Genomic DNA, 25,456 nt, shown 5'->3' on the forward strand with positions numbered 1-25,456 from the left:
TCGGTGATTGGCGGAGAGCAGTGGCCGGGTTGACACGTGGCCTGGGCCCGTCTATTTGCGGAAGTGGAAGGAAGCCGAAGTGCTGAGTCAGCCGAGGTGAGTGACGGCGCTGGGAAGGCGGGGCCAGGGAGGGGGGGCCCCTTTCCCAAACCTCCTCTACGCCCTAGACTCTTTGGGCTCCATCCGGACAGTCCTTAGAGCCCCCCGCTTGTTCACCGATTCTGAGGCCTGTCCTCCATTAACCATGATTGTCCCCTTAGTGCCTCCAGCTTCCATCTTTTGATCCCCCACCGTCCCCAACTCCCATCCTGTGACCGCTTTCGTCTCGTCTCTTAACCTGTGTGTTCCCTCAGGGACGCAGGCCCGACCCTGGGTACCCCCTCCCAGTGCGTCTTCCCTGTGCCTCTCTCCTCTATCCCTCACTTCCTGCCTGAGTCAACCCCTTCCCTTCATCCCGTGACTCTCAGTGTCTCTTAGTGCTCCCAGTTTTCAGTTTGGTTCCCATTCATTGTCCCCAGTTTCCTTCCTGTGCCTTTCTAAGTGCTCTGATCTGTCCGCCTCAGTGTGTTCCTACCCGATTCCCCACTTCTCCTCTCTTCTGTATCTGTCTCTCCCTGTGCTCCATCATGCATCCCCCTTTCTGACCTGCTTTTCCCTGCTTATTGTCTCCCCTGTGCCTCCAGACTTCAGCTCTGCCTGCTTTTCCCGCATGCTCCCTCCTTTCCCCTAGCCTGTTACCCCAGAGTTCTCCCTGTCCCCCAAACCTGTGCCCACCTCCTGTGCGCACCGGTGACTTGGAAGCTGGTGACAGAAATTGTGTGACCTTTGTGACCATGTGACTGCAACAGGCAGGCCAGTGGGTGTGGAACAGAGATCTGTGCCCATTTTTTTGTTTTTAATGGACTACTCACGTGACCCCGAAAACAAATACCTTCCCTTCCCCTAAACTTCTGAGTCTTTCCCTCACCTGCCCTCTTACCCACCCAACAGGATGTCAGGCAGGTTTGGTTTGGCAACACAGATGCTCCACCCTGGGGCCGAATGCAGTGTTTTTGTTATTGTCCCTGCCTTAAAAATTTCCTGGAGTTTGTAGGCTGTTTCCTGTCTGAGTCTCAGTTGCCTCATCTGTGACAGGGAATTGTATTTGTTGCCCTCCTAAACCTGCCATGAGGTTCAAAATTTGAGAAAATGTAGAAAGTAAAGCTTTGTAAACAGCATGGCCCTGTACAAATGCATGGGTTTGCTGTTGTGTCATCAGCAGAAAAGGGGAAGGGATGGAATGAAAAATCAAGGAAGGAAAGACAAGTCTTTCATTTAGCATTTGGCAGGTTTATTGACCATCTGCCATGAGTCAGGCTCTTTCACCGTTTATTCATTCATTCCTCACTTATTTGACAAATATTAGTAGATTGTTTACCATGTTCTAGGCTACCTTCTAGCCAATGTTATTCCCATTTAACATAATAAGGAAGACTGGGCAGTTGAGCTGCCTGATTCACACTGAATTGATGTGGTTGGAGCTGAAATCTGAATATAGTACTTTATATAACACCAGAGTCGGGGTGATCGCTCTCCTCTGAAAGGGTCCCTACTGTTGTCTCAGTGCCCAGGGCACTTTTTCTCCCTTCTGTGGGCTACTTGTTAAATGACAGTAACCTCCAAAGGGAATTTCCTTCTCAGCAGAATGACATCACCAAGAGATAGAGGAAAGGGGAATTTAAATGCTGTGTGTGTGTTTACACATATCTACTGGGCGTGTGTAGGGAGAAAAGGGGAGCTGTGGTGAAGGGGAGACATTGTGTTATGAGCTTCACTTTTTTTTTTTTAATTTTTATTGGAGTATAGTTGATTTTGGGGCTTCCCAGATGGCACTAGTGGTAAAGAACCCACCTGCCAATGCAGGAGACGTAAGAAACACTGGTTAGATCCCTGGTCAAGAAGATCCCCTGGGGGAGGACATGGCAACCCACTCCAGTATTCCTGCCTGGAGAATCCTATGGCCAAAGGAGCCTGGTGGGCTACAGTCCATAGGGTCACAAAGAGTCCGACACGACTGAAGTGACTTACCATGCATGCATGCGTAGTTGATTAAAATGCTGTGTTAGTTTCGAGTGTAAAGCAGAGTGAATCAGTTATAAATATATATATATATAGTCTTTTTTAAGAGTATTGAATAGAGTTCCCTCTGCTGTGCAGTAGGTCCTCATTAGTTGTCTATTTTATATATAGTAGTGTGTATATGTCAATCTCAATCTCCCAGTTTATCCCTCCCCTCCCCTTAACAGTGGTAACTGTAAGTTTGTTTTCTACATCTGTGATTCTACCTCTGTCTTGTAAATAAGTTTCTTTGTACTGCTCTTTTTAAACAATTGCACATATAAATGATATCATATGACATTTGTCCTTCTCTGCCTAACTTACTTAGTATACAGTCTCTAGGTCCATCCGTGTTGCTGCAAATGGCTTTACTTTGTTCTTTTTTATGGTGGAGTAATAATATTCCATTGTATATATATGTACCATATCATCTTTTTGCATTCCTTTGTTGATGGACATTTAGGTTGCTTCCATGACCTGGCTATTGTAAATAGTGCTGCAGTGAACATTGGGATGCATGTATCTTTTTGAATTATATAGCTTTCTCCAGTTATGTGTCTAGGAGTGGGATTGCTGATCATATTAGTTCTGTTTTTAGTTTTTTAAGGAAACACCATACTGTTCTCTCTAGTGGCTGCACCAGTTTACACTCCAGTCAACAATGTGGGACTTTTCTACATACATTTATTGTTTGTAGATTTTTTTGACGATAGCCATTCTGAATGGTGTGAGATGGTACCTCGTTGTTTTGATTTGCATTTTTCTAATAATTAGTGATGTTGAGACGAGCTTCACTTTGGAGAGTGTGACTTCTGGGAGAGCATTTTAATTGTTCTATGCCTTAAATGTTCTCTTCCCTGTTTTTGTCCGTTCTCATTTTTTTTGCTGATCTCCTTCAGTGACATAGCTTTAAGTTCTGTTTCTACTCTGACTCCAACTCCCAATTTATATCTCTAGCCCAGTACAGACATTTCCCCTAAATGACTGACACATACATAGTTGCTCTGTCAGCGTCTTAAACTTAGGCCTTTCAAGTATTTAGTATTAAGCTTCAGCTATCCATCCCCTCCCTGGTAGCTCAGTCGGTAAAGAATCTGCCTGCAGTTCAATCCCCGGGTTCAATCCCCAGGTCAGGAAGATCCGCTGGAGAAGGAAATGGTAACCCACTCCAGTATTCTTGCTTGGAAAATCCCATTGACAGAGGAGCCTGGCAGGCTGGGGGGGTCGCAATAGTCAGATATGACTTAGCAACTAAACCACCACCACCATCCATTCCCTTCGGGCTTTCCTGGTGGGGTTCAGTGGTAAATAATCTACCTGCCAATGCAGGAGACACAGGTTTGATCCCTGGGTCAGGAAGATCTGGAGAAGGAGATGGCAACTCTTTCCAGTATTGTTGCCTGGGAAATCCCATGGACAGAGGAGCCTGGCGGGCTACAGTCCATGGGGTTGCAAGAGTGACATGACTGAGCGACTAAACGACAACAGTCCATACCTTTCATCCCGTCCCTCACCCTCCACCAAAATCTGTCCCTCTAGTGCACTTTCCCATCTTTGGGAAATGGCAGTATTCTTTCAGTTGCTCTGCCTAAAACTGTAAGATTATCCTTGATGCCTCTCTGCCCCCCACATCCAGCCAGAGTTAATGTCACTCCTTAGCTCCAAGCCCTGTAACAGCTTCTCCTTTCACTGGACCTGCCTGGCCATCTGTCACCTCTTTGACCTTACTGGCTTCCTTGCTATTCCTGGAACTCACCAGGCATAGTCCAGCCCCAGGGCCTTTGCACATGTGCTTCTCTCTGCCTGGAATACTCTTCACCTATATATCCATATGACTTTTGCTCCCATTTCTTTTAAGTCTTTATTCACAGTCAAGTTCTTGGTGAGGATTGGTTCACCCTATCTAAAGTTTTAACCCCCACCTGGATGCGTCCTATCTCCCTTCGCTCATTTGTTTTTCTTCTTGATATCTAATCAGTATTCTGAATTCAGTATGTCTATATTTTGCCTGTTTATCTTCTTCATTATGTTGTTGTTCAGTTGCTAAGTCATGTCTGACTCTTTGCGACGCCTGCAGAGGACTGCAGCACACCAGGCCTCCCTGTCCATCACAATCTCTTGGAGTTTGCTCAAACTCATGTCAGTGATGCCATCCAACCATCTCATCCTCTGTCGTCCCCCTCTTCTCTCTAAACAGAAGTTCTCGGAAGGCAGGGATTGTGTCTGTTTTGTTCGCTAGTGTGTTCTCGGCAGTTGTAACAATGCCTGCCACAGAATAGGTCCTCAGTAAATAGAGGCAGAGTGAATCGTAAGAGGGGTCACCCTGTACCACGCCACCAGCCCAAAGACCTCCTGAGGTCCTGGGGGTTTCTGGTGCTGGGAGCTCCAGCAGCAGCTTTGGGCAGTTTGCTTCTAGCTGTTTGCTGTCCAGCTAAACAGATTGGATGAAAAAGATACCTTTTCCATTCTGGAAAGGCCATTTTGCTTTGGGTCTTATGAATGGTAGCACACTGTTCCATGAGGACCTCAGCTTTTGGCGCAGAGGGCTCTGTGAATCAAACCTCGCTCAGCCACGTTCCATTCAGGCTTTCTCCTGAAGGCATCTCTAGGACTACGAGCTGGGGCTGTGGATTCCAAAGAATTAGGTTCAGATTTTGGAAAATTACATCACCTCCTTGCCTCAGCTTGCTGTGTGTGACCTGGGGAGAAGCATACCTTCTCTTTTGAGTGTTTTGAGGAATGAAGATGCTCGTTATCTCAAAACTTGGTGAGGTGTCTGGTACTCAGCACTGGATGAAAGGGTGGGTGCTGGGTGCGAGGTGAGGGGAGCCAGCCCTCTGCTATTCCTTGATGGGTTATGGAAGAATCTGGAGTGAGCTGGAGTCAGGGGGAACATTTGGAGGGAGTTTTTAAAAATATATATATATTTATTTGATTGCATCAGGTCTTGGTTGCAGCGGGATCTTTCTTTGCAGTGCCTGGGCTCTCTAGGGTGGTGCTCGGGCTTAGTTTGCTCTAAGGCATGTGGGATCTTAAGTTAGTCCCTGACCAGGGTTTGAACCCACATCCCTTCTGTTGGAAGGTGGATTCTTCACACTGGACTGCCTGGGATGTCCTTGGAGGGACATTTTGTTTGGAGGCGGCCTCGGAGGTCCAGAGGCTCTGGTGGGAGGTGGAAATGACATTTGACCTGATGCCTATCTTCATCCCATCTTTCCTCGTGCACTAGTTGAGTGCTTGTGCACTGCGTGGGGGCCCTGAGTCTGAGGAAGAAGGCATGAGTCTAGCCACCAGGCAGCACCGCCCATTTCCTTTCCCTGGGCCTTGTTACCCAGTATGGCCAAACAGGGATCCTGATGGCACTACCCCTGTCTCATGGGTGTTTGTGAGCTCTGAGGCAGCTAACAGACGTGAAAAGCCCCTGCCAGCCATAAAGTGAGGTGATCCCGTGAGAGTACATGCCGTGGGCTGGCGTGCGGTGCTGCACTTGTGCACTGGCAGGCGCAGATGGTGAGCGCTGCAGGAAGGAAGTCCATGGGGGTCAGGACAGGTGGGGTGCTCTGATCTGACCGTGTGTTCTCACACCATCCAGCCAGAGCAGGGCATGGGGGTGACATCGGCCACACAGGAGGCTGTCCTGTGCCAAGTTGTCCCAATCACGGGACATCCTGTCATAAGCAGCCAGGGCTCGCAAAGCCCGATTTCCAACTCGAGCAGTTCCACGTGTGCTTCCGGAAGCCCCCATGTGGCCAGTCCCGTGAGGTCAGCTTCCTGGCCGGGGCGCCTCAGGGCTCCTGGCACGCACCTTCCAGACCGCTGCCCTGCTTCCCTGTCCAGCAGCAAGCTTGACGCATTTCCTTGCTTGGAGTATGAATGAGCTCAGCTTCAAACACCGAATTTTCCAGATGCAAGCCCAGCAGATGCCCCATCAGGGTTCCCCTGGTGCCAGGGTGAGCTTCTGAAGGTTTCCATTGTGGTCAGAATGGGTGAGGGGTGGGGTGTGTGGTCTTTTACCACCGCGCAGGGAGAAGAGAGGATGGAGGGGTGCCACAGAGGGACTGGGCCCCCCACCCCACCCCCGACCTCCAGGTGGTTCATTCATTTCTTCTCATTCATCCACCAAACATTCATGAAATGCTGACTGTGAGGCAGGAACAGTATGCTAGGTGCTTGGATAAACCAATATAAAGGGGAGAATGGCCCCCCAGCCCGCAGATTCTCTATCACCATCCCAGGAGAAGTGGTCACTGGGCATGCACAGGGTGGGGTAGGGCGCAGAGGAAGGTACCCGGGGCTGGGAGGAAGGGAGGCGCCAGGTGTGTTTCTTAGAGTAGGTGGCAGGTAAAGTGAGTCTTGAAGGTCAAGAAGGGATTTATTCACTTCTCTGACAGCCCTGTCTTGAAAGCAGGCTCTGGGGCAGGGGAAGATGGTGGGGAGGGCAGTTCAGGCGGGGGTTGGGGATGTGGGTGGTAGGTTGAGATGAGGGGGTGCACATGGGTCCCCCACACACAGACTGGCAGCTGCTCCCCAGCCCAGGGCCCGTCCCTGCAGCCGTACGGGAAGGAACCAGAGCTCTGGGGTCAGAGGTGGTGGGGACGGGAAGAAAGAGACAGAGATGAGGCCCGCCTGTTGCGATCAGGCCAGGATGTGGCCCCGGGTGTTCATTTCCTCTCTTCCACCTCGTGATGACAGTGGCCACTGTTTGTGTGCCCACGGTGGCCGGCATCCCACTTTCCCTCCACTGTGTCATTCCATCCTCACGCCTACCCTGGAAGACTGGAGGAGGGCCAAGTCTGTCCTTTGTGGGGCCAGGCTGCTGTCAGTGTGTGTAGGGGGACACCCTTGCCACCGACCCTGGGACCCTGAGGATGGGGGCTCTCCTTGTGGGTGGGGCATCTTCCCTCCATTCAGCTTGACCTCCACGGTGACTCTCCTCCTTAACCCAGGTGGGCCGTGGCTGCTGGGTGCTCCTGACTCCCCCACTCCCTTCTCACCAGAAGTGAGCCCCACTCCTGATGCTCGGCCTGCCTTCTGGGAAGCTATGCAGCTGCTCTAAGCCAGGCCTGACCTCCACATTCCCTCCGTCTCCCCAGATGCAGGCCCCAGGGGCTCAGCCCATACTCCTACTTTCTTTAAAAAATAGACTCTTTTTTTTTTTTACCATTTGGAAAAAAGGCAGGGGAGATTGCCCATAAGTCTAATACACTCATCTGCCCTTAGTATTTGGTATGTTTTCTATCAATTTTGTTTGTTTGTTCTGCGTAATTTTTACTCAGTTAAGTTGTATCTTAACACACTTTCTCTGGGCTGAGTCTTGTGTTACGGTTGACTGTCTAGAAGTGAAAAGACCCAGTAGTCGCCCTTAAGAAACTCAGTCTCCAGAGCCTGCCCAACTGGGCTTCCCTCCTCCACTTACTAGCTGTGTGACCTTGGGCCCGTTACTGCACCTCACTGTCTCTTGCTTGTCTCCTGTGTAGAATGAGGATAACAATGGTAGCAATTTCATAGGTGCTGATGCAGATGAAAATGATTAATATATGCAGAGGTCCTGGAATGGGGCCAGAGGACAGAAAGAGGCACACGTGCTTGATGTGGTCTGTGTTATGAAGTGTTCCAGCTAGAAACGGAGACAAAAGATACTCTAGATAGACAAAGCAATGCAGACATGCGAGACGGTGTGAAACAACGTTGGTTTCTGGAATCATGTGTAGTTTGGAGCTGACAGCGAGGACTGACAGGGACAGGCTACAGGGGGAGGCAGGGGCTTCGTAGGCTGAGCTTGCAGCCCTGAAGAGCACAGTGGGGTGGACTGAACCTATGACAACACCACGTGCTTTTCCTGAGTTGTTATGACCTTCACAGTAGCAGCTTTTACTGACCACATGGTATCTCTAGGGTAAATGTGTCATAATTTACAGTTCCTCTAATGCTGGATACTGAAGTTGCTTCCATTTTGTGTCAAAACCAAAATTGTTATAATGCACTTTGATGTGGATGCTGTGTGCTCCATTTTGGGGGATTCTTTTTTTGGAATCCAGTCCCCTTGGCTGTCCTTAGTGTCCCGCCCCGCTCCCCTAGCTGTAGGTACCCCAGCTCCTCTGTCCTTTCAACTGCCAAGTGTGGAAGAAAGAAGGATCTTGACATAGGATAGGTCTAAGCATTCTCACGAGGTGCTCATTTAATCCTTACAACATAGGAGAGGGGAGTGTTGTCCTTGGGTTAAAGGAGAAGAAACTGACTCACAGTCTGCTCACACATCTTGAAAGGAAAGATGTTACAAAACTTTACAGTCTTTTCAAAGCTCTTTAATCATGTTCTGTAAGCCTCAGTTTCCTTATCTGTAAAATAAGGGTGATGGAACTAAAGAGGGCTAGTGCTGAATATTTACTACCTGCCAGGTTCTATTATTTAAGACCGGGAGCTGACTGTGGCTCAGATCATGAACTCCTTATTGCCAAATTCAGACTTAAGTTGAAGAAAGTAGGGAAAACCACTAGACCATTCAGGTATGACCTAAATCAAATCCCTTATGATTATACAGTGGAAGTGACAAATAGATTCAAAGGATTAAATCTGATAGACAGAGTGCCTGAAGAACTATGGACGAAGGTTTGTAACATTGTACAGGAGACAGTGATCAGAACCAACCCCAAGAAAAAGAAATACAAAAAGGCAAAATGGCTGTCTGGGAAGCCCTTACAAATAGCTGAGAAAAGAAGAGAAGCAAAAGGCAAAGGAGAAAAGGAAAGATATATCCATCTGAATTTACAGTTCCAAACAATAACAAGGAGAGATAAGAAAGCCTTCCCAAGTGATCAGTGCAAAGAGATAGAAGAAAACAATAGAATGGAAAAGACTAGAGATCTCTTCAAGAAAATTAGAGATACCAAGGGAACATTTCGTGCAAAGATGGGCATAATAAATGACTGAAATAGTAAGGACCTAACAGAAGTTGAAGATATTAAGAAGAGGTGGCAAGAATATGTAGAAGAACTATACAAAAGAGATTTTAATGAACTAGAAAACCATGATGATGTGGTAACTCACCTAGAGCCAGACATCCTGGAGTGTGAAGTCAAGTGGGTCTAAGAAAGCATCACTATAAACAAAGCTAGTGAAGGGGATGGAATTCCAGCTGAGCTGTTTCAAATCCTAAAAGATGATGTTGTGAAAGTGCTGCACTTAATATGCCAGCAAATTTGAAAAACTCAGCAGTGGCCACAGGACTGGAAAAGGTCAGTTTTCATTCCAATCCCAAAGAAAGTCAATGCCAAAGAATGTTCAAAGTACCACACAATTGCACTCATCTCACAAAATAATGCTCACAATTCTTCAAGTGAGGCTTCAATGGTACGTGAACTGAGAATTGAGATGTTCAAGCTGGTTTTAGAAAAGGCAGAGGAACCAGAGATCAAATTGTCAACATCTGTTGGGTCATCAAAAAGCAAGAGAGTTCCAGAAAAACATCTATTTCTGCTTCATTGACTATGCTAAAGCCTCTGACTGTGTGGATTACAACAAACCAGAAAATTCTCAAGAAGATGGGAATACCAGACCACCTGACCTGCATCCTGAGAAGTCTGTATACAGGTCAGGAAGAGACAGTTAGAATCTGACATGGAACAAAGGACAGGTTCCAAACTGGAAAAGGAGTACATATAGGCTGTATATTGTCACCCTGCTTATTTAACTTATATGCAGAGTATATCATGAGAAATGCTGGGCTGGATAAAGCACAAGCTGGAATCAAGATTGCAGTGAGAACTATCAATAACCTTAGATATGCAGGTGACACCACCCTGTGGCAGAAAGTGAAGAGGAACTAAAGAGCCTCTTGATGAAAGTGAAAGAGGAGAATGAAAAAGCTGGCTTAAAACTCAACGTTCAAAATATGAAGATCATAGCATCTGGTCTCATCACTTCATAGCAAATAGATGGGGAAACAATAGAAAATGTGACAGACTTTATTTTCTTGAGCTCCAAAATCTCTGTAGATGGTGACTGCAGCCATGAAATTAAAAGACACTTACTCCTTGGAAGAAAAGCTATGACAAACCTAGACAGCATATTAAAAAGTAGAGACATTTCTCTGCCAACAAAGGTCTATGTAGTCAAAGCTATGGTTTTTCCAGTAGTCATATATGGATATGAGAGTTAGATCATAAAGAAAGCTGAGTGCTGAAGAACTGATGCTTTTGACCTGTGGTGTTGAAGAAGACTTGAGAGTCCCTTGGACTGCAAGGAGATCTAATCAGTCAATCCTAAAGGAAATAAGTCCTGAATATTCATTGGAAGGACTGATGCTGAAGCTGAAGCTCCAATACTTTGGCCACCTGATGTGAAGAACTGACTCACTGGAAAAGACCCTGATGCTGAGAAAGATTGGAGGTGGGAGGAGAAGGGGATGGCAGAGGATGAGATGGTTGGATGGCATCAGTGACTCGATGGACATGAGTTTGAGCAAGCTCTGGGAGTTGGTGGTGGACAGGGAAGCCTGGTGTGCTGCAGTCCATGGGGTCCCAAAGAGTTGGACACAACTGAGCGACTGAGGTTCTATTATTAGGCACTGTTGTGGTCCACATGTTGTGGTTGAGGAAACTGACTTAGAGAGGGTCGGTGGTGAGGACAGGATTTGAATGCAGCTTTGCTCCAGAGTTGGACTCTGTGCCTGGGCCATCTGCCTCATATAGTTTGTGAGAGTTAAATGAGACCACTAAGTGCTTACTTAGCTCAGGGCCTACTACCTCGTAAGTGCTTAGTGTCTCCTGATGTGGTGATTATTATTGACCCCGCCTCCCTTTTTTGATGATTCTTTGTAGGCCTCTTACTCTTCCTTTCATGCCTTTGGTTGGTCCTCCGCCCACACGTAGACCAGAGTGTCCACTCTCCTCCAGGACTCCCACACTATGTCCTACATCTCACCCGCCCTTTTGCCAGGTGACATCCTAGCACAGAGGCAGAGGGCGGCCTCCAGCCAGTTGCCACCCAGATTTGGTGGCACTGCCTGAGGAAGGTAGGGTGTTTTCTGGGAACCTAACATCTAATTCTGTCATCCAAACTGAGAACAATTTCCATGCCAGACAGTTGGGACCCTATGAGTGTGAAACAAAATTTCCACCCAAACCTGTGTCACTGTTTCTGCGTCTTATGGTCACGCTCATTTCTGAGGAGCATGCTTTGGTGTTCTCTCAGAACTCCAAGGGAAGCATGAGATAGCGGGCACGGAAGGTTTTATTTCTCATTTTATTTTCTGGCTGCACCTCGTGGCATGCGGGATCTTAACTACCCTGACCAGGGATCAAACCTGTGTTCCCTGAAGCAGAAGTGCTTAGTCTTAACCACCAGACTGGCAGGGAAGTCCCCACTGAAGATCTGAGATATATGGCCCCGATGGAGTGTGAGGTGACTCTGGTCCCCTTGTGGCATCCAGTAGAGAGGTGGCACTGGTTTTGGCTCTTTGGGTTCCCAAAAGTCGATTCCATACTTTGCAGAGTGAGAACCGCCCCGCCCCCCTTTGCACAGGAAAGTGTCGCTTGTCACGTGTGTTCATGTCTGCCGCCTTCTCTGATCGTGGCAGCCCTGCACCGCAGATGAGGAAACTGAGTCTCTGTTGGGGAAACTGGGTTGGGGGCAGGACAGCGCTGTTCGCTTGTGCACAGTGGCAGCTCTAGAACTTTCCATCAGCCTCCCTTCCGTCCCACTCAGTGCTGTTTCTCTTTCTTTCCCCACCTTCTTTCCAGGTCCCTCCAGGCCCAGATCCGGGGGACAGCGCTGGTGGGGAGCCAGCGGGTGCCCATGCAGGAAGCTGTCACGCGTGGTGAGGTGGGCATGGGAGACCGCGCCCGGCTGACCCAAGACTCCGTTTTCTTCCAGACTGAGGGGGAAGGTGGTGGGGCCACCCCACCGGCCCCCCAGAGGATGCAGTTCTTCGGCCGCCTGGTCAACACCCTCAGCAGCGTCACCAACTTGTTCGTGAACCCGTTCCGGGTGAAGGAGGTGGCCGTTGAGGACTACCACTCACGCCGCCGGGTCCGAGAGGAAGGGCAGCTGATTCTGTTCCAGAACTCTTCCAACCGCACATGGGACTGCATCCTGGTCAGCCCCAGGAACCCCCAGAGCGGATTCCGGTGGGTAATGGTCAGTTGCCCCCTCCCCCACCCCCACTTTGCTCCCTTGACTCCTCCCAGGTCTCAGCCTGGAGGTCCCCTGACCCACAGCAGCTTCTTCCAGTCAACATCTGAGGTGTCTGTGATGGGTGGGGTGGCCGCTCTTAGAAAGGAGGGAGGGACTTCCTGGCCTGGATAACTTCCAGCCCATCAGGGTCCTGGCAGCAGGGACTGGAGCTGGACAACTGTTTTCCTGCCCTGAGGCTTGACCCACGTGGATGGAGGGAGGGAGGAAGGATGAGGAAGTGGAGAAAGTCACATTGGGAAAGGTCCAGGGATTGCCGGTAGTCCTGGGTCGTTAAGGCATGACTGTCCTTGTAGGGGCTGGTTGGCCGAGGTTGTTGGGGGCAGCCTGGAAGGGCTGGACACCTGTGCTTCTCAGGGCATGCTGAGCCCCCTCCGTGGGCTGGAGAAAAGGGTAGGAAGCCAGGATAGGGCTGAGGGAACTGAGCAGATGCAGAGCCGGTTGAGAAAAGGGGACAGGAGAGGCCAAGGACCCAGAAGGCAAGGAACCTGGGGGAGCTTGGCAGACTAGCATTGAGTTGGGCTGGTGCCGATGGTCCTTCTTCATTGGTTTCACCTGGCAAGTTGTCTTGTGATCCAGGGAGTGAGCTGGGAGGCGGGAAGTGGAGGTTAGAGGGTGGAATGCTGGAGCTGGGGTCCCGAAGAGCTGCGGAAATGGGGATGCCAAGGCCTGGGAGTGACCGGGAGTGAGAGCTGCGGCGAGGGAGTGCCGTGCCTGACCCTAGGCTTCTCACTGGGGGTCGTCATTGCGTGGCGGTGGGGGTGTACCCCACTGCTCTGAACACCCTGCGCTTTGTGGAGAGCAGCCTTGGGGTACTGGGCTTCCTCTTCAGAGGGTCAAGGTTCTGTCTTTTAAGTCTCCTCCTTTCCTTACTGGAGGGCTTTGAATGATGGCCAAAGTACCTAAATGTGTGGGATGGGGCTGTCAAGGCCCTGCTTCCAGGTGGAGGTGCTCCTATTCTATAGCTGCAGAGCTCTGGGATGGGAAAGGAGGTTGGGGTCTTCTACATGAATCCTCAGGTTTTATTTCCAAAGGCCTGGGAGTCCTACAGCATCCCTATGGATGGAGAGCTGGATGCTGGCTGGTATAGACGCAGCTCTGATAGCTTTGCGTTATATTAGTGTGTGTGAGGCACTGGTCTGACTCTCAGCTCCCTTCATCTTCATGGCCATCCCCCGAGGCAGGGCTGTCACTGACCCCTCCTTACAGAGGAGGAAACATAGCTCGGAGAATTTAAGTAACTTGCTGAAATCACAAAGCCGCTGGATAGCAGAGCCCGGCTTCAGACCCAGTCATTCTAGCTCGAGGACCCACCTCTTCCTTTTCATCCAGGCAGGCCCCTTTGCAGTGGGATGAGCTGTGGGGGTCAGTGTCCAGCTCCCCCCGGGCCCATCCTGGGCCCCCAGCCTGGCATATGGGCCAGGCATCTGGCTCTTCTGGGATGAGCCCCGCGGCAGTCACCTGTAGCACTGCTGAGTACATTGTGATAACGTCCATACTTCTCTTCCTGGTATGAGTTAATCATTTGCTGCTGACATTGACTTGTGACATACGGTCCTTGATGAGCCCCGCCAGCCTCCCACTGGTATCTCAGCAGAAGCAGGGCTGCACTTCCCTGGAATCCTGGGAGGAATGAGCAAAGCACATGTGACACGTGACCTTCTCGTCTCAAAGGGGGACTGAGTATTTTTCTTTCTAATTATTTATTTGGCTGCACTGTGTCTTAGTTGCGGCATGTGAACTCTTGATTGCTACATGTAGGATCTAGTTCCCTGACCAGGGATCGAACCCAGAGTCCCTGAACTGGGAGCATGAAGTCTTAGCCACTGGACCACCAGAGAAGGGGGTTGACTTCCCCCTAGGGGTTGGCCCCAAGCGGGTTGACTTTTGAGGCCCTTTGTGCTGGGACTTTGCCTGTACACACACCCTGGGGTTTACACATTCACTGTTTATTCAGCCCATACCCTGTCTCCACCAAGGGCAGGTCAGTAGCCAGGAAAGGTGGAGTAGTGCCGGGGTCCAGCCCCAGTGGATCCAGGGAATTCGAAGCGGGGATGGCATTGGCGAGGAGAACTTATTTATTTATTAATATAGAAATATAAGATTAGATTAGGGAGAAATAGTGTAGTAGGAAAATTAGGTGGAGAAAAGAGGGCTGAATAACTTGGCTTATGGGGAAGGCCAGTAAAGTTCCAGACAAGGAGCTTGCACCATCTACGTTGGGCCACCGGCGCCCACTTGAATATCAGGGGGTGCCCCGCCTTGGGCTCCCCCTCGCGTGGATCTTAAAAGCCGGGACAAGTAAGTAGACATGGTGAGCCACCCCGCTCCAGATGGTAATTCAGCCAGAAATTAGAGAGGAGACACAGGGGAAACCAGTCCAGCGACTGGCTCCGGCCCCTGTTGTTCAGAAGGCCTTTTATACTTTTGATAAAACATGGAGATCAATGGGTAACACAAAGTTATGCAGTGTTAGCAGCCCAGACTCATCAAAACCAGGCTTTTCTCTCTGCATACCTAATTGTATATACAAGTCTTAGGTGATTTACATCATCTTCTGGCCAAAAAGGGCCAATTAACATTTTACAGCCTTTTTTCTGATAAGGGTTTGTTAACTAGAAGACTTATTTGTGTTGATCTTCCCAAAATCCGGTACCACTCTCAGAAAGCACTAAATAAATTTACATTCTTACATAGCAAGGACACAAGAGGAGTGCAGTGATATATAACAAAGATAAAAGTAATTAACTCAAAAGTCTAGTGTTGCTAACATCAAAACTACTATATATCTTTTTCCATATCCCGTTTACATTAATTAACATCCTCCCAGGTGCCTAAAAGATAAAGAATATGGAGGCCTGGCAGCAGTCATTGAGTCAACAGTGAAAACCCGTCACCTATATGATTTTTAGCTCTTAGAAAAGGCTCTGTATCTTAAGATGCTTTAAGCTCTGTGCCTCTCGCTGTTAGGGGGCTGTAAGCAATTCACAAGCTGTAAGAGGTCCGGGGGAACCTGTTAGGCAACCTAAAGAAAAACATCCCTTTCAAATGCAGAAGACTAAATAAAGCCCTGATTTGACTTTTTCCAGAGAATATTAGAAGAGTGGAAAAGCAGGCAGATTCTTATTTTGGGGGGAGTGGATGCTCAGGAAATTCCAGGGGGAAAACCGAATGACCTTGTCACGGGTGGAATTCCTCACGCTGGCTCCTGGCAGAGTAGGACCTGCATTCAGTGGACTGAGTGTCCTAACAGGCTCATGTGAGACTCAGGTTCCCTGCACAGACCTCACCTCTCTACTTTCTCTTTGCCCTGGCTTTTCTCTTTGCCCTGGTGCTCTCCCCATACTCCTTGGCCCACGACTCTCGGGCACCTGCTCTGTGAGCCTGTGCTTATCCTTCTCTTCTCCCTCACCACTGCCTGAATTTCTGTCCGCCCCTCTTGTTTTAGATTGCCCATCTGTCTCCCCCACCAGCCCACAGACTCTGGAAGGACAGGGCCTGGGTCTGAGTCATTTCTGTTAACACCCAGCTAGTATCCAGTACTTGGCAGGGGTTTGAACCCTGGGGCTCTGTCCTCGGAGGTCCGCTGAACTACAACCATCTGTCTATGAAACTTTGCAGTCTGTCTCTGAATGAAGGTTACAATAAGAACAACATTTAACACTGTTACCATCTCAGAAGAGGTGATGCAAAGTGTGCATGGCTTCAGTGTACCTACCATCTACATTTCCCTGGTTTCTGTATATACGCCTTGAAGAAAGAAATGGCAACCCACTCCAGGATTCTTGCCTGGAGAATCCCATGGCCAGAGGAGCCTGGCGGGCTACAGTCCGTGGGGTTGCAAGGAGTTGAACACGACTGAACACCTACACAGCAGTCAACTTTGGTTGGATGGATGGACCAGCCCATGACCACCGAAGGTCAAAGTGTACGTGCAGGAGAGATGGGAAAGGCTTCTCTGGGGTGCTTGTGTTAGAGCTGGCCCATGCGGGTGAGGAAGATTTCAACAGGAGAAGGCCTGAGAGCGCATCAGAGCAAAGTCACCGAGGGAGGAAGGAGGGAGAGAGTTAGAAACCCTCTAACCCAATGGTTCTTGGCCATTTTTCAGTCCAGGACCCCCTTGAGAATCTCAGGGTTCCCTGTTCCCCTGCTAAATGTATATCCATGCATTTGCCTTCCATTTCCTGAATCCAAGGCCCTCTGGATAAGGGGCCCCCTTATCCACAGGCCCCTTCCACCAAAGCAGAGGCTTCCCCATGCTGATGCCAGGGTGCTTTAGTCTGCAGGCTCAGTTCTAGAAGAGAGAAAAGACACTGCCCCATGGGTCTGCTAGATCCTCCCTCTTTTCTCCAGATCTTTCTTTCACCTCCTTGTTCTAACCTGGACCTGACTCCACCCGAGGGCACTGCTTCTCTGCAGGCCTCCCAAGAGTTTTCCCTCCCAGGTTCCCTCCCACTGGGCCTGGAGGTGGGGTCGCGTGCTCTTTGCCCCTCAGTCGTGAAGAGCGCCGCATCCTAGGCTAACACCCACTCTCTCCCCTGGCGGCAGGCATCTCCCCCAGATCCTCGAAGATGTGAGCCCATGGCTCGGACCTGCCTCGTGCCATCACCGCTCCTGGCTTGACTCTTGGTGACTGTTGCATTCACAGGGTGCCATGCCTAACGCCCAGGGCTTGTGATGCCTGACCGCACAGCCGTTGCCTGAGCCCAGTCATCACCAGTAACAGCAGCTCTTCTATAGATACAAACGCCAAACATCCCACTTTCCGACCTCTGCCTCCTACTTATCTGCTCCTTCCCTCTGGTATTCTGAATGCCTGGTGTTCCCCTGCAGATGAGGCAATGACCCTGCTGCCTTTTTAGCGTCCCCACGCCTATTGTGAATTTCACTCCTTCATTTCAGTTCAGTTCAGTCGCTCAGTCGTGTCTGACTCTTTGCAACCCCATGGACTGCAGCACACCAGGCCTCCCTGTCCCATCCCCAACTCCTCGAGTTTACTCAAACTCATGTCCATTGAGTCAGTGATGCCATCCAACCTGTCATCCTCTGTCATGCCATCCTCTGTCATCCCTGTCTCCTCCTGCCCTCAATCTTTTCCAGCATCAGGATCTTTTCAAATGGAGTCAGTTCTTCACATCAGGTGGCCAAAGTATTGGAGTTTCAGCTTCAACATCAGTCCTTCCAATGAACACTCAGGACTGATTTCCTTTAGGATGGACTGGTTGGATCTCCTTGCAGTCCGAGGGACTCTCAAGAGTCTTCTCCAGCACCACAGTTCAAAAGCATAAATTCTTCGGCACTCAGCTTTCTTTATGGTCCAACTCTCACATCCATACATGACTACTGGAAAAACCATAGCCTTGACTAGATGGACCTTTGTTGACAAAGTAATGTCTCTGCTTTTTAATATGCTGTCTAGGTTTGTCATAACTTTTCTTCCAAGGAGCAAGCATCTTTTAATTTCATGGCTGAAGTCACTATCTGCAGTGATTTTGGAGCCCCCCAAAGTAAAGTCTGTCACTGTTTCCCCTTCTATTTGCCATGAAACGGTGGGACTGGATGCCATGATCCTAGTTTTCTGAATGTTGAATTTTAAGCCAACTTTTTCACTCTTCTTTCATCAAGAGGCGGTTTAGTTTCTCTTCACTTTCTGCTCTAAGGTTCGTGTCATCTGCATATCTGAGGTTATTGATATTTCTTCCGGCAATCATGACTCTAGTTTGTGCTTCACGCAGCCCAGCGTTTCTCATGACGTACTCTGAATATAAGTTAAATAAGCAGGGTGACAATATACAGCCTTGATGTACTCTTTTCCCAAGTTGGAACTAGTCTGTTGTTCCATGTCTAGTTCGAATTGTTGCTTCCTGACCTGCATACAGGTTTCTCAAGAGGCAGGTCAGGTGGTCTGGTAGTCCCATCACTTTCAGAATTTTCCAGAGTTTGTTGTGGTCCACAGAGTTAAAGCCTTTGGTATAGTCAATAAAGCAGAAGTAGATGTTTTTCTGGAACTTTCTTGCTTTTTCGATGATCCAGTGGATGTTGGCAATTGGATCTCTGGTTCCTCTGCCTTTTCTAAAACCAGCTTGAACATCTGGAAGTTCACGGTTCCCGTACTGTTGAAGCCTGGCTTGGAGAATTTTGAGCATTACTTTACTAGTGTGTGAGATGAGTGCAACTGTGCGGTAGTTTGAGCATTCTTTGGCATTGCCTTTCTTTGGGATTGGAATGAAAACTGACCTTTTCCAGTCCTGTGGCCACTGCTGAGTTTTCCAAATTTCACTCCTTACCTAGAGTAAGCCCCGCAGCACATTGTCTTCACACACTTGCATACACTCTGCTTTCCTGTTGTCCTCTCCGTTCATCACGTTTACTTGGCAAAACCCCAACACAAGTTAATTCCAGTTCTCCACCGTGGCTGGCGGAACACCCCCCGACACACTGACCGCTCTCACTTTGAGCTCTCAGGGTGGATGGGCTGGATGTGAGACTGTGCGTTTGGCAAGCCTACACGTAGGGACTTTCCTAGTGGTCCAGTGGTTAAGAATCTGCCTTGCAATGCAGAGGACACCGGTTCCATCCCTGGTCAGGATGCCATGAGATAACCAAGCCCCCATGCCACGACTAAGACCTAGTGCCTCCAAATTAATAAAGAAACTCTCTGGTTCTCTTGGAAGGTGCGTCTGGTCCTCCCTCCTCCACCTCCAGTCCCTCCTCTCCGTGCTCTGATGACCTGGCTTCTGTCTCACTGAGAAAGCAGAAACCAGGGGAAGAGAAGAAGAGCTCCCTCCACCCCGTCAACCCCAATATGTACCCGCATCCAGGCCCTTCCCCATCGTGACACGCCAGCCGTGCGTCTGTCCGAGCCCCTTCCCGCCTCCAGGTCATCCCCTCTCCGCGTCAGGACATCGGTTCACCAGTTCTTTCCTCTCTCTCCCACATAATTCCCCCCTCTTCACTAGATATTTCCTATTGCTGTACAAATAAGCTTTTAAAAAAAAAATCTCCTTAAATCCACATTCCCCCTCAGGCATGGCCCGCATTCAGGCACTTTTCCTCTGTTTGACTTATTTCACCATCAGTTCCTCTCCTCCTATTTGTTCTCTTTGTTTTTTTATGTTCTGTTTTTTTTTTAAGTCTAGTTGATTTACAGTTTCAGGTTTATGACATAGTGGTTCAGTATATTTATAGACTGTAATCCATTTAAAGTTATTATAAAACAGTGACTTTATTTCCCTGTGCTGTATAATATATCCTTGTTGCCATCTATTTTATACATAATTATTTTTTAAATATTTATTTATTTAGCCACACTAGGTCTTAGTTCTGGCATGGGGGCTTAGTTGCCCCATGGCATGTGGGATCTTAGTTCCCCTATCAGGGATGAAACCTGTGTCCACTGCAATGCAAGAGAAATTCTTAACCACTGGACCACTGTGGAGGTCCCTAAATGTAGTTTTCTGTATCCCTTAATCCCCTTCCCCTATTTTGCCCCTCCTCTCTGCATGCTTCCCAATGGTAACCAATAGTTTGTTCTCTGCATCCGTAAATCTGTTTCTGTTTTGATACATACATTCGTTTGTTTTATTTTTTAGATTCCTTAGATAAGTGATAATATCTTATATTTGTCTTTCTCTGACTTATGTCACTAAGCATAATACTTTATAGCTCCACCCTTGTTGCAAACGGCAGAATTTCATCCTTTTTTATGGCTGAGTAGTATTCCATTGTCCGTCTGTCAATGCACATGTAGGTTTCTTCCATAACTTGGCAATTGTAAATAATGCTGCCATGAGCCTTGGTGTATCTTTTTGAATTAGTGCTTTCATTTTTGGGGGATATATACCCAGGAGTGATGGTTACTGAGGTATTTGTGACAAGTCACACCACCCTTGTCAAGAAGGAGAACATTGCAGCACCCTGGAAGCCCCTCTTCCCCACCCTCCCAAGGTAATCATTAATCTGACTTTTATAACTGCTTTTGTGTCTGGCTCCTTTGACCAGCATTTGCCTGGAGGTTTACGTTTTGCACATTGCTGTGTCAGTCCTTCTCAGTGCAGTGGAATTCCATTGTGTGACCATAGCCTAACTTTGTGCATTTGCTGGTATTATCAGATATTTGGGTTGTCTCTGGTTCTGGTGCATACATGCCTGTATTTCTGCTGGGCATCTATCCAGGACTGGAATTGCTGGGTCGATGCAGTACATATTCTCAACGTCCATGAATAATGCTCATCTCATATTCTACCAGCAGCAAGTGAGATTTCCTGTTACATCACATCCTCTGATCCATTGGATCTGTAGTAGTGCGTCATTATGGTTTTAATTTGCCTTTTCTTGATGCATATGCAGTTGAGCCCCTTTGATATGTTGATTGACCATTTGGCAGTCCTCTTTGGGCAGCTACCTGCTCAGTTGTCTTGAGCAGTTAAAACATAAAGTTCTTTTCCTTACAGCGTTTTGGCAGGGGTATTTTGTATGTCTGTATTTCAAGACTGTGTGGATTCTTTACCACTTGTGTGGATTAAGTGGTAAAGCACCACCCGCAAGTGCAGGACGTGCAGGAGATGTGGGTTCCATCCCTGGGTCGGGAAGACCCCGTGGAGAAGGGAATGGCCACCCACTCCAGTACTCTTGTCTGGCAAATCCCATGGACAGAGGAGCCTGGTGGGCTACAGTCCACAGAGTTGTAAGAGTGGGATGTGTCTTAGCGACTGAGCAAGAAGATGAGTATGATTCCAGATACACACCCTAGAAAAATGACTAGAGCTAATCTATGAATTGAGTAAAGTTGCAGGATGCAAAAGTAATACCCAGATACACACCTTTGTTGGTTCCGTGTGTGGTTCTGTTGCATTGTGAATGTTCCTTTTTATTCCCAGCTTTCTGAAAGCTTTCATTTTAATCATACAGCCTGTCGTCTTGTGAATCTGCCTTTTTTCACTTAGCGTAGTGCTTTTGCAATTCATGATTGAATGTTTTCTTCTTCTTATTCCATTTTACCCATCTCTATTAGCTTGTAAATCTATACTCTATTATTATCTTTTAATGATATCTTTTGGGAGGTAGTTCTCCATGGGCCTTTTGTGTTTCTGTACATCTTACAAGCAGAGCCTCTGACTGCCTTTGTTCCACACTGTCTTCACAAGGATGTTTGTCTTGTGAACAGCCGTGGAAGATAGAGGCAGGGTCTTTTTCTAGAGCAAAGTGTAGGTTTGCTTACTCTACTGTGTAAGCAAGATAATATTTTCCTCCAGAGCAAAGCTTAGACAGATGTTCTCATTGATGATTTTTAACAGATTCAAGTTCCCTGCACTCAGGGTTTCTTCTCTCTTCTAAGGCAACATGAGCAGGTGTCACCTGACCTTCTTCATGTCACCCTCTGGGAAATGGATCCCAGAGAATTGGTACAAATGCTGATCCTCTGGCACAGATGCTATTGCTGTGAATAATAAGTTGTCCTTTGTCTTTGATCCAGGAATCTTGAGTCTTCTGCCAGCATCCATGAAACTGTGTCAGACTCACTTGTTGGTTTGCAACTAGGGTAAAATCTGAAACCCTTCACAATTCTTAATAGAACCCTAGACATTGTAACATACATCCTTGACCTTCAGTTCAGTTGCTCAGTCGTATCCGTCTCTTTGTGACCCCGTGGACTGCAGCATGCCAGGCCTCCCTGTCCATCACCAACTCCCCGAGTTTACTCAAACTCATGTCCATTGAGTCGGTGATGCCATCCAGCCATCTCATCCTCTGTCGTCCCCTTCTCCTCTCACCTTCAACCTTTCCCAGCATCAGTGTCTTTTGAAATGAGTCAGCCCTTCGCATCAGATGGCCAAAGAATTGGAGCTTCAGCTTCAGCATCAGTCCTTCCAAAGAACATTCAGGACTGATTTCCTTTAGGATCGACTGGTTGGATCTCCTTGCAGTCCGAGGGACTCTCAAGAGTGTTCTCCAACACCACAGTTCAAAAGCATCAATTCTCCTGCGCTCAGCTTTCTTTATAGTCCAACTCTCACATCCATACATGACTACTGGAAAAACCATAGCCTTGACTAGATGGACCTTTGTTGGCAAAGTAATGTCTCTTTTCTAATATGCTGTCTAGGTTGGTCAAAACTTTTCTTCCAAGGAGTAAGCGTCTTTTTATTTCATGGCTGCAGTCACCATCTGCATTGATTTTGGAGCCCCCCAAAATAAAGTCTGCCCCTGTTTCCACTGTTTCTCCATCTATTTGCCATGAAGTGATGGAACCGTATGCCATGAAATTTGTTTTCTGAATGTTGAGCTTTAAGCCAACTTTTTCACTCTTGTCTTTCATTTTCATCAAGAGGCTCTTTAGTTCCTCTTCACGTTCTGCCATAAGGGTGGTGTCATCTGTGTATCTGAGGTTACTAATATTTCTCCCAGCAGTCTTGACTCCAGCTTGTGCTTCATCTAGCCCAGCATTTCTCATGATGTACTCTGCATGTAAGTTAAATAAGCAGGGTGACAATATATAGCCTTGACGTCCTCCTTTTCCTATTTGGAATCAGTCTGTTGTTCCATGTCCAGTTCTAACTGTTGCTTCCTGACCTGCATACAGATTTCTCAAGAGGCAGGTCAGGTGGTCTGGTATTCCCATTTGTTTCATAATTTCCCACAGTTTATTGTGATCCACATTGCCAAAAGCTTTGGCGTAGTCAATAAAGCAGAAATAGATGTTTTTTGGGAGCTCTCTTGCTTTTTCGATGATCCTTGACCTTACAGAACTATAATTGGTACTTTGACATCTTCCAGAACAATGAAGGGGTCTTAGAACCCTTTAACTCCATTTATCCCCCTCAAGACTTCTATGCCATCTATTATTTTTATAGTATTTTTAATTTAAATCCAATAAGACATTATACTCTCAGTATTTATTTAGATTCATTTCCATATTTACCATTTTTATGGTGCTTAATTTTTTTTTTTCTGACTCTTTGACCACCCACCTAGGGTCAATATCCTTCTACCTGAAGAGAATCCATTTATATTTCCTTTTGTTTGGGTCCACTAATGAAACAATCAACCTGTTTCCTTTTCTCTCTCTCTTTATCCTTTGTTTGGTGAAATATTTTAATTTCAGATTCATACTTGAAATTTTTTTCTGGGTGTAGAATTCTTAAGCCCATTTATTTTCTTTTAATTCTTTAAGGATGTCATCTCATTATCTCTGACTTCTGTTGTTGAGCTTGTTGAGCTTCATTGTTGAGTCTGATGCTTGCCTTCTGAAGATAACCTTTTTTCTCTTTCTTTTTATTTAATGTTTTCTCTTTGCATTTTGTTTTTAGCAGCTGTAACGTGGCACATGTGTCAGTTATTGCCACATTACAATATGTTGACCAATATATGTTACACTCTGTTATTGCTATGCAACAGACTCCTCCGAAACTTAGTGGCTTAAAACAGTATGTTACTGCTAAGTCGCTTCAGTCATGTCCGACTCTGTGTGACCCCATAGACGGCAGCCCACCAGGCTCCCCTGTCCCTGGGATTCTCCAGGCAAGAACACTGGAGTGGGTTGCCATTTCCTTCTCCAATGCATGAAAGTGAAAAGTGAAAGTGAAGTCACTCAGTCGTGTCTGACTCTTCACAACCCCATGGACTGCAGCCTACCAGGCTCCTCCGCCCATGGGATTTTCCAGGCAAGAGTACTGGAGTGGGGTGCCATTGTTATTTAGCCCACAAATCTGTGAGTTGAGCACACCTTAGTGGGAAAGGCTCAGTTTGATTCTATTGGGTTGGCCAAAAAGTACATTTGAACCCAAGTGAACTTTTTGGCCAACTCAATACATGGTATTATCTGGGGTGACCTGACTGCATGATCCAGTTCTAAGATGACTGACAACTGGCAAGTTGCTGCTGGCTGTTGACTGGGAGTTCATTCAGGGTTAAGGTTCCAGGGCTAAGAGTCATCCCCATAAGGTGCTTCAGCTTCCCTGCAGTGTGATGGTTGAGTACCAAGAAAAAAGAGATAGAGGCCTCTAGTCTCTGAAAGCCTTGGCCTGGAAACTAGGATAGCATAACTTCCATCATACTGTCTTTGTAAAGCAGCTACAAGGCCAAATTAAAGGGTAAAAAGTGAAAGAAAGTTGCTCAGTTGTGTCTGACATTTTGCAGTCCCGTGGACTGTAGCCCACCAGGCTCCTCTGTCCATGGAATTCTCCAGGCAAGAATACTGGCGTGGGTAGCCATTCTCTTCTCCAGGGGATCTTCCCGACCCAGGGATCAAACCTGGGTCTCCTGCACTGCAGGCAGATGCTTTACCATCTGAGCCACCAGGGAAGATTAAAGAATAAAGACACTGCTCAGTGGCTCAGTGGGCGGAGTGTAAGTGTGGATTTGGTGAGGGGGATAGATTAGTAATTTAGGATATAGAATATTTTATATCCTATATATGTAGGATATATTAAATTGATGGAATAATGCTTTCCATCAGTCTTGGAAAGTTCACAGCCATTAACTCTTCAAGTGTGGTTTCTGCACAGTTCTCTTTCTCTTTTGAAAAGTTGATTGACTAGTTTTGGTTTTGGTTGCACTGGGTCTCGTTGCTGTGTGCAGGCTTTTTCTCATTGCAGAGGGCGGCTGCCACTGTCTGGTTGTGGCGAGTGGGCTTCTCACTGTGGCGGCTTCTCTTGTCGTGAGGCACAGGTGCTAGTGCGTGGGCTCCAGTACTCGCAGCACAGAGGCTCAGCAGTTGCAGCTCACGGGCTCCAGAGCGCAGGCTCAGTAATTGTGGCACATAGGCTTAGGTGCTCTGCAGCATGAAGAATCCTCTCAGACCAGGGATTGGACCCATGTCCCCTGCATTGACAGGCAGATGCTTATCCACCGTACCACCAGAAAGGTCTTATATAATTCTCTTTCTATCCCATTTTTGTGGCTCCACCCATCTCTGTGCTGGACCTTTTCATTATATATCCTCTGTGCTTAGGCGCTCAGTCATGTCTGACTTTGTGACCCCACAGACTGTAGCCTGCCGGGCTCCTCTGGCCATAGGGTTTCTATGTCTTTTATCTATTTTCCTCTATTTTCCAAGATTTATCTCTCCATGCTTTATTCTGTTTACTCTCTTCTGACCTATCTTCCTTTTCACTAATTTTCTATTCAGCGTTGTCCAATCTGCTCTTCTACCTAGCCATTGGGCTCT

At 47.7% G+C, this 25,456-nt stretch overlaps 1 protein-coding gene across 6 annotated transcripts in view; it reads left to right on the top strand.

Moving 5' to 3' along the window:
• Positions 1-25,456, top strand: part of PLA2G6 (phospholipase A2 group VI) — a 58,800-nt gene continuing 33,344 nt past the window's right edge. For 2 of the 6 annotated variants that reach the window (XM_040233277.1, XM_040233280.1), the window contains exons 1-2: positions 1-96; positions 11,971-12,224. In XM_040233277.1, coding sequence (XP_040089211.1) covers positions 12,016-12,224 — 209 coding nt within the window. In that variant the 5' untranslated portion in view covers positions 1-96; positions 11,971-12,015. Of the gene's footprint in view, positions 97-11,837; positions 12,225-25,456 lie in introns of those variants that run through there. The other 4 variants (XR_005719706.1, XM_040233279.1, XM_040233276.1 and 1 more) reach the window with 3 other exon arrangements.

This window comes from Oryx dammah, unplaced genomic scaffold, assembly GCF_014754425.2.
Source record: "Oryx dammah isolate SB20612 unplaced genomic scaffold, SCBI_Odam_1.1 HiC_scaffold_29, whole genome shotgun sequence".
In the NCBI taxonomy this organism is placed as follows: Eukaryota; Metazoa; Chordata; class Mammalia; order Artiodactyla; family Bovidae; genus Oryx; species Oryx dammah.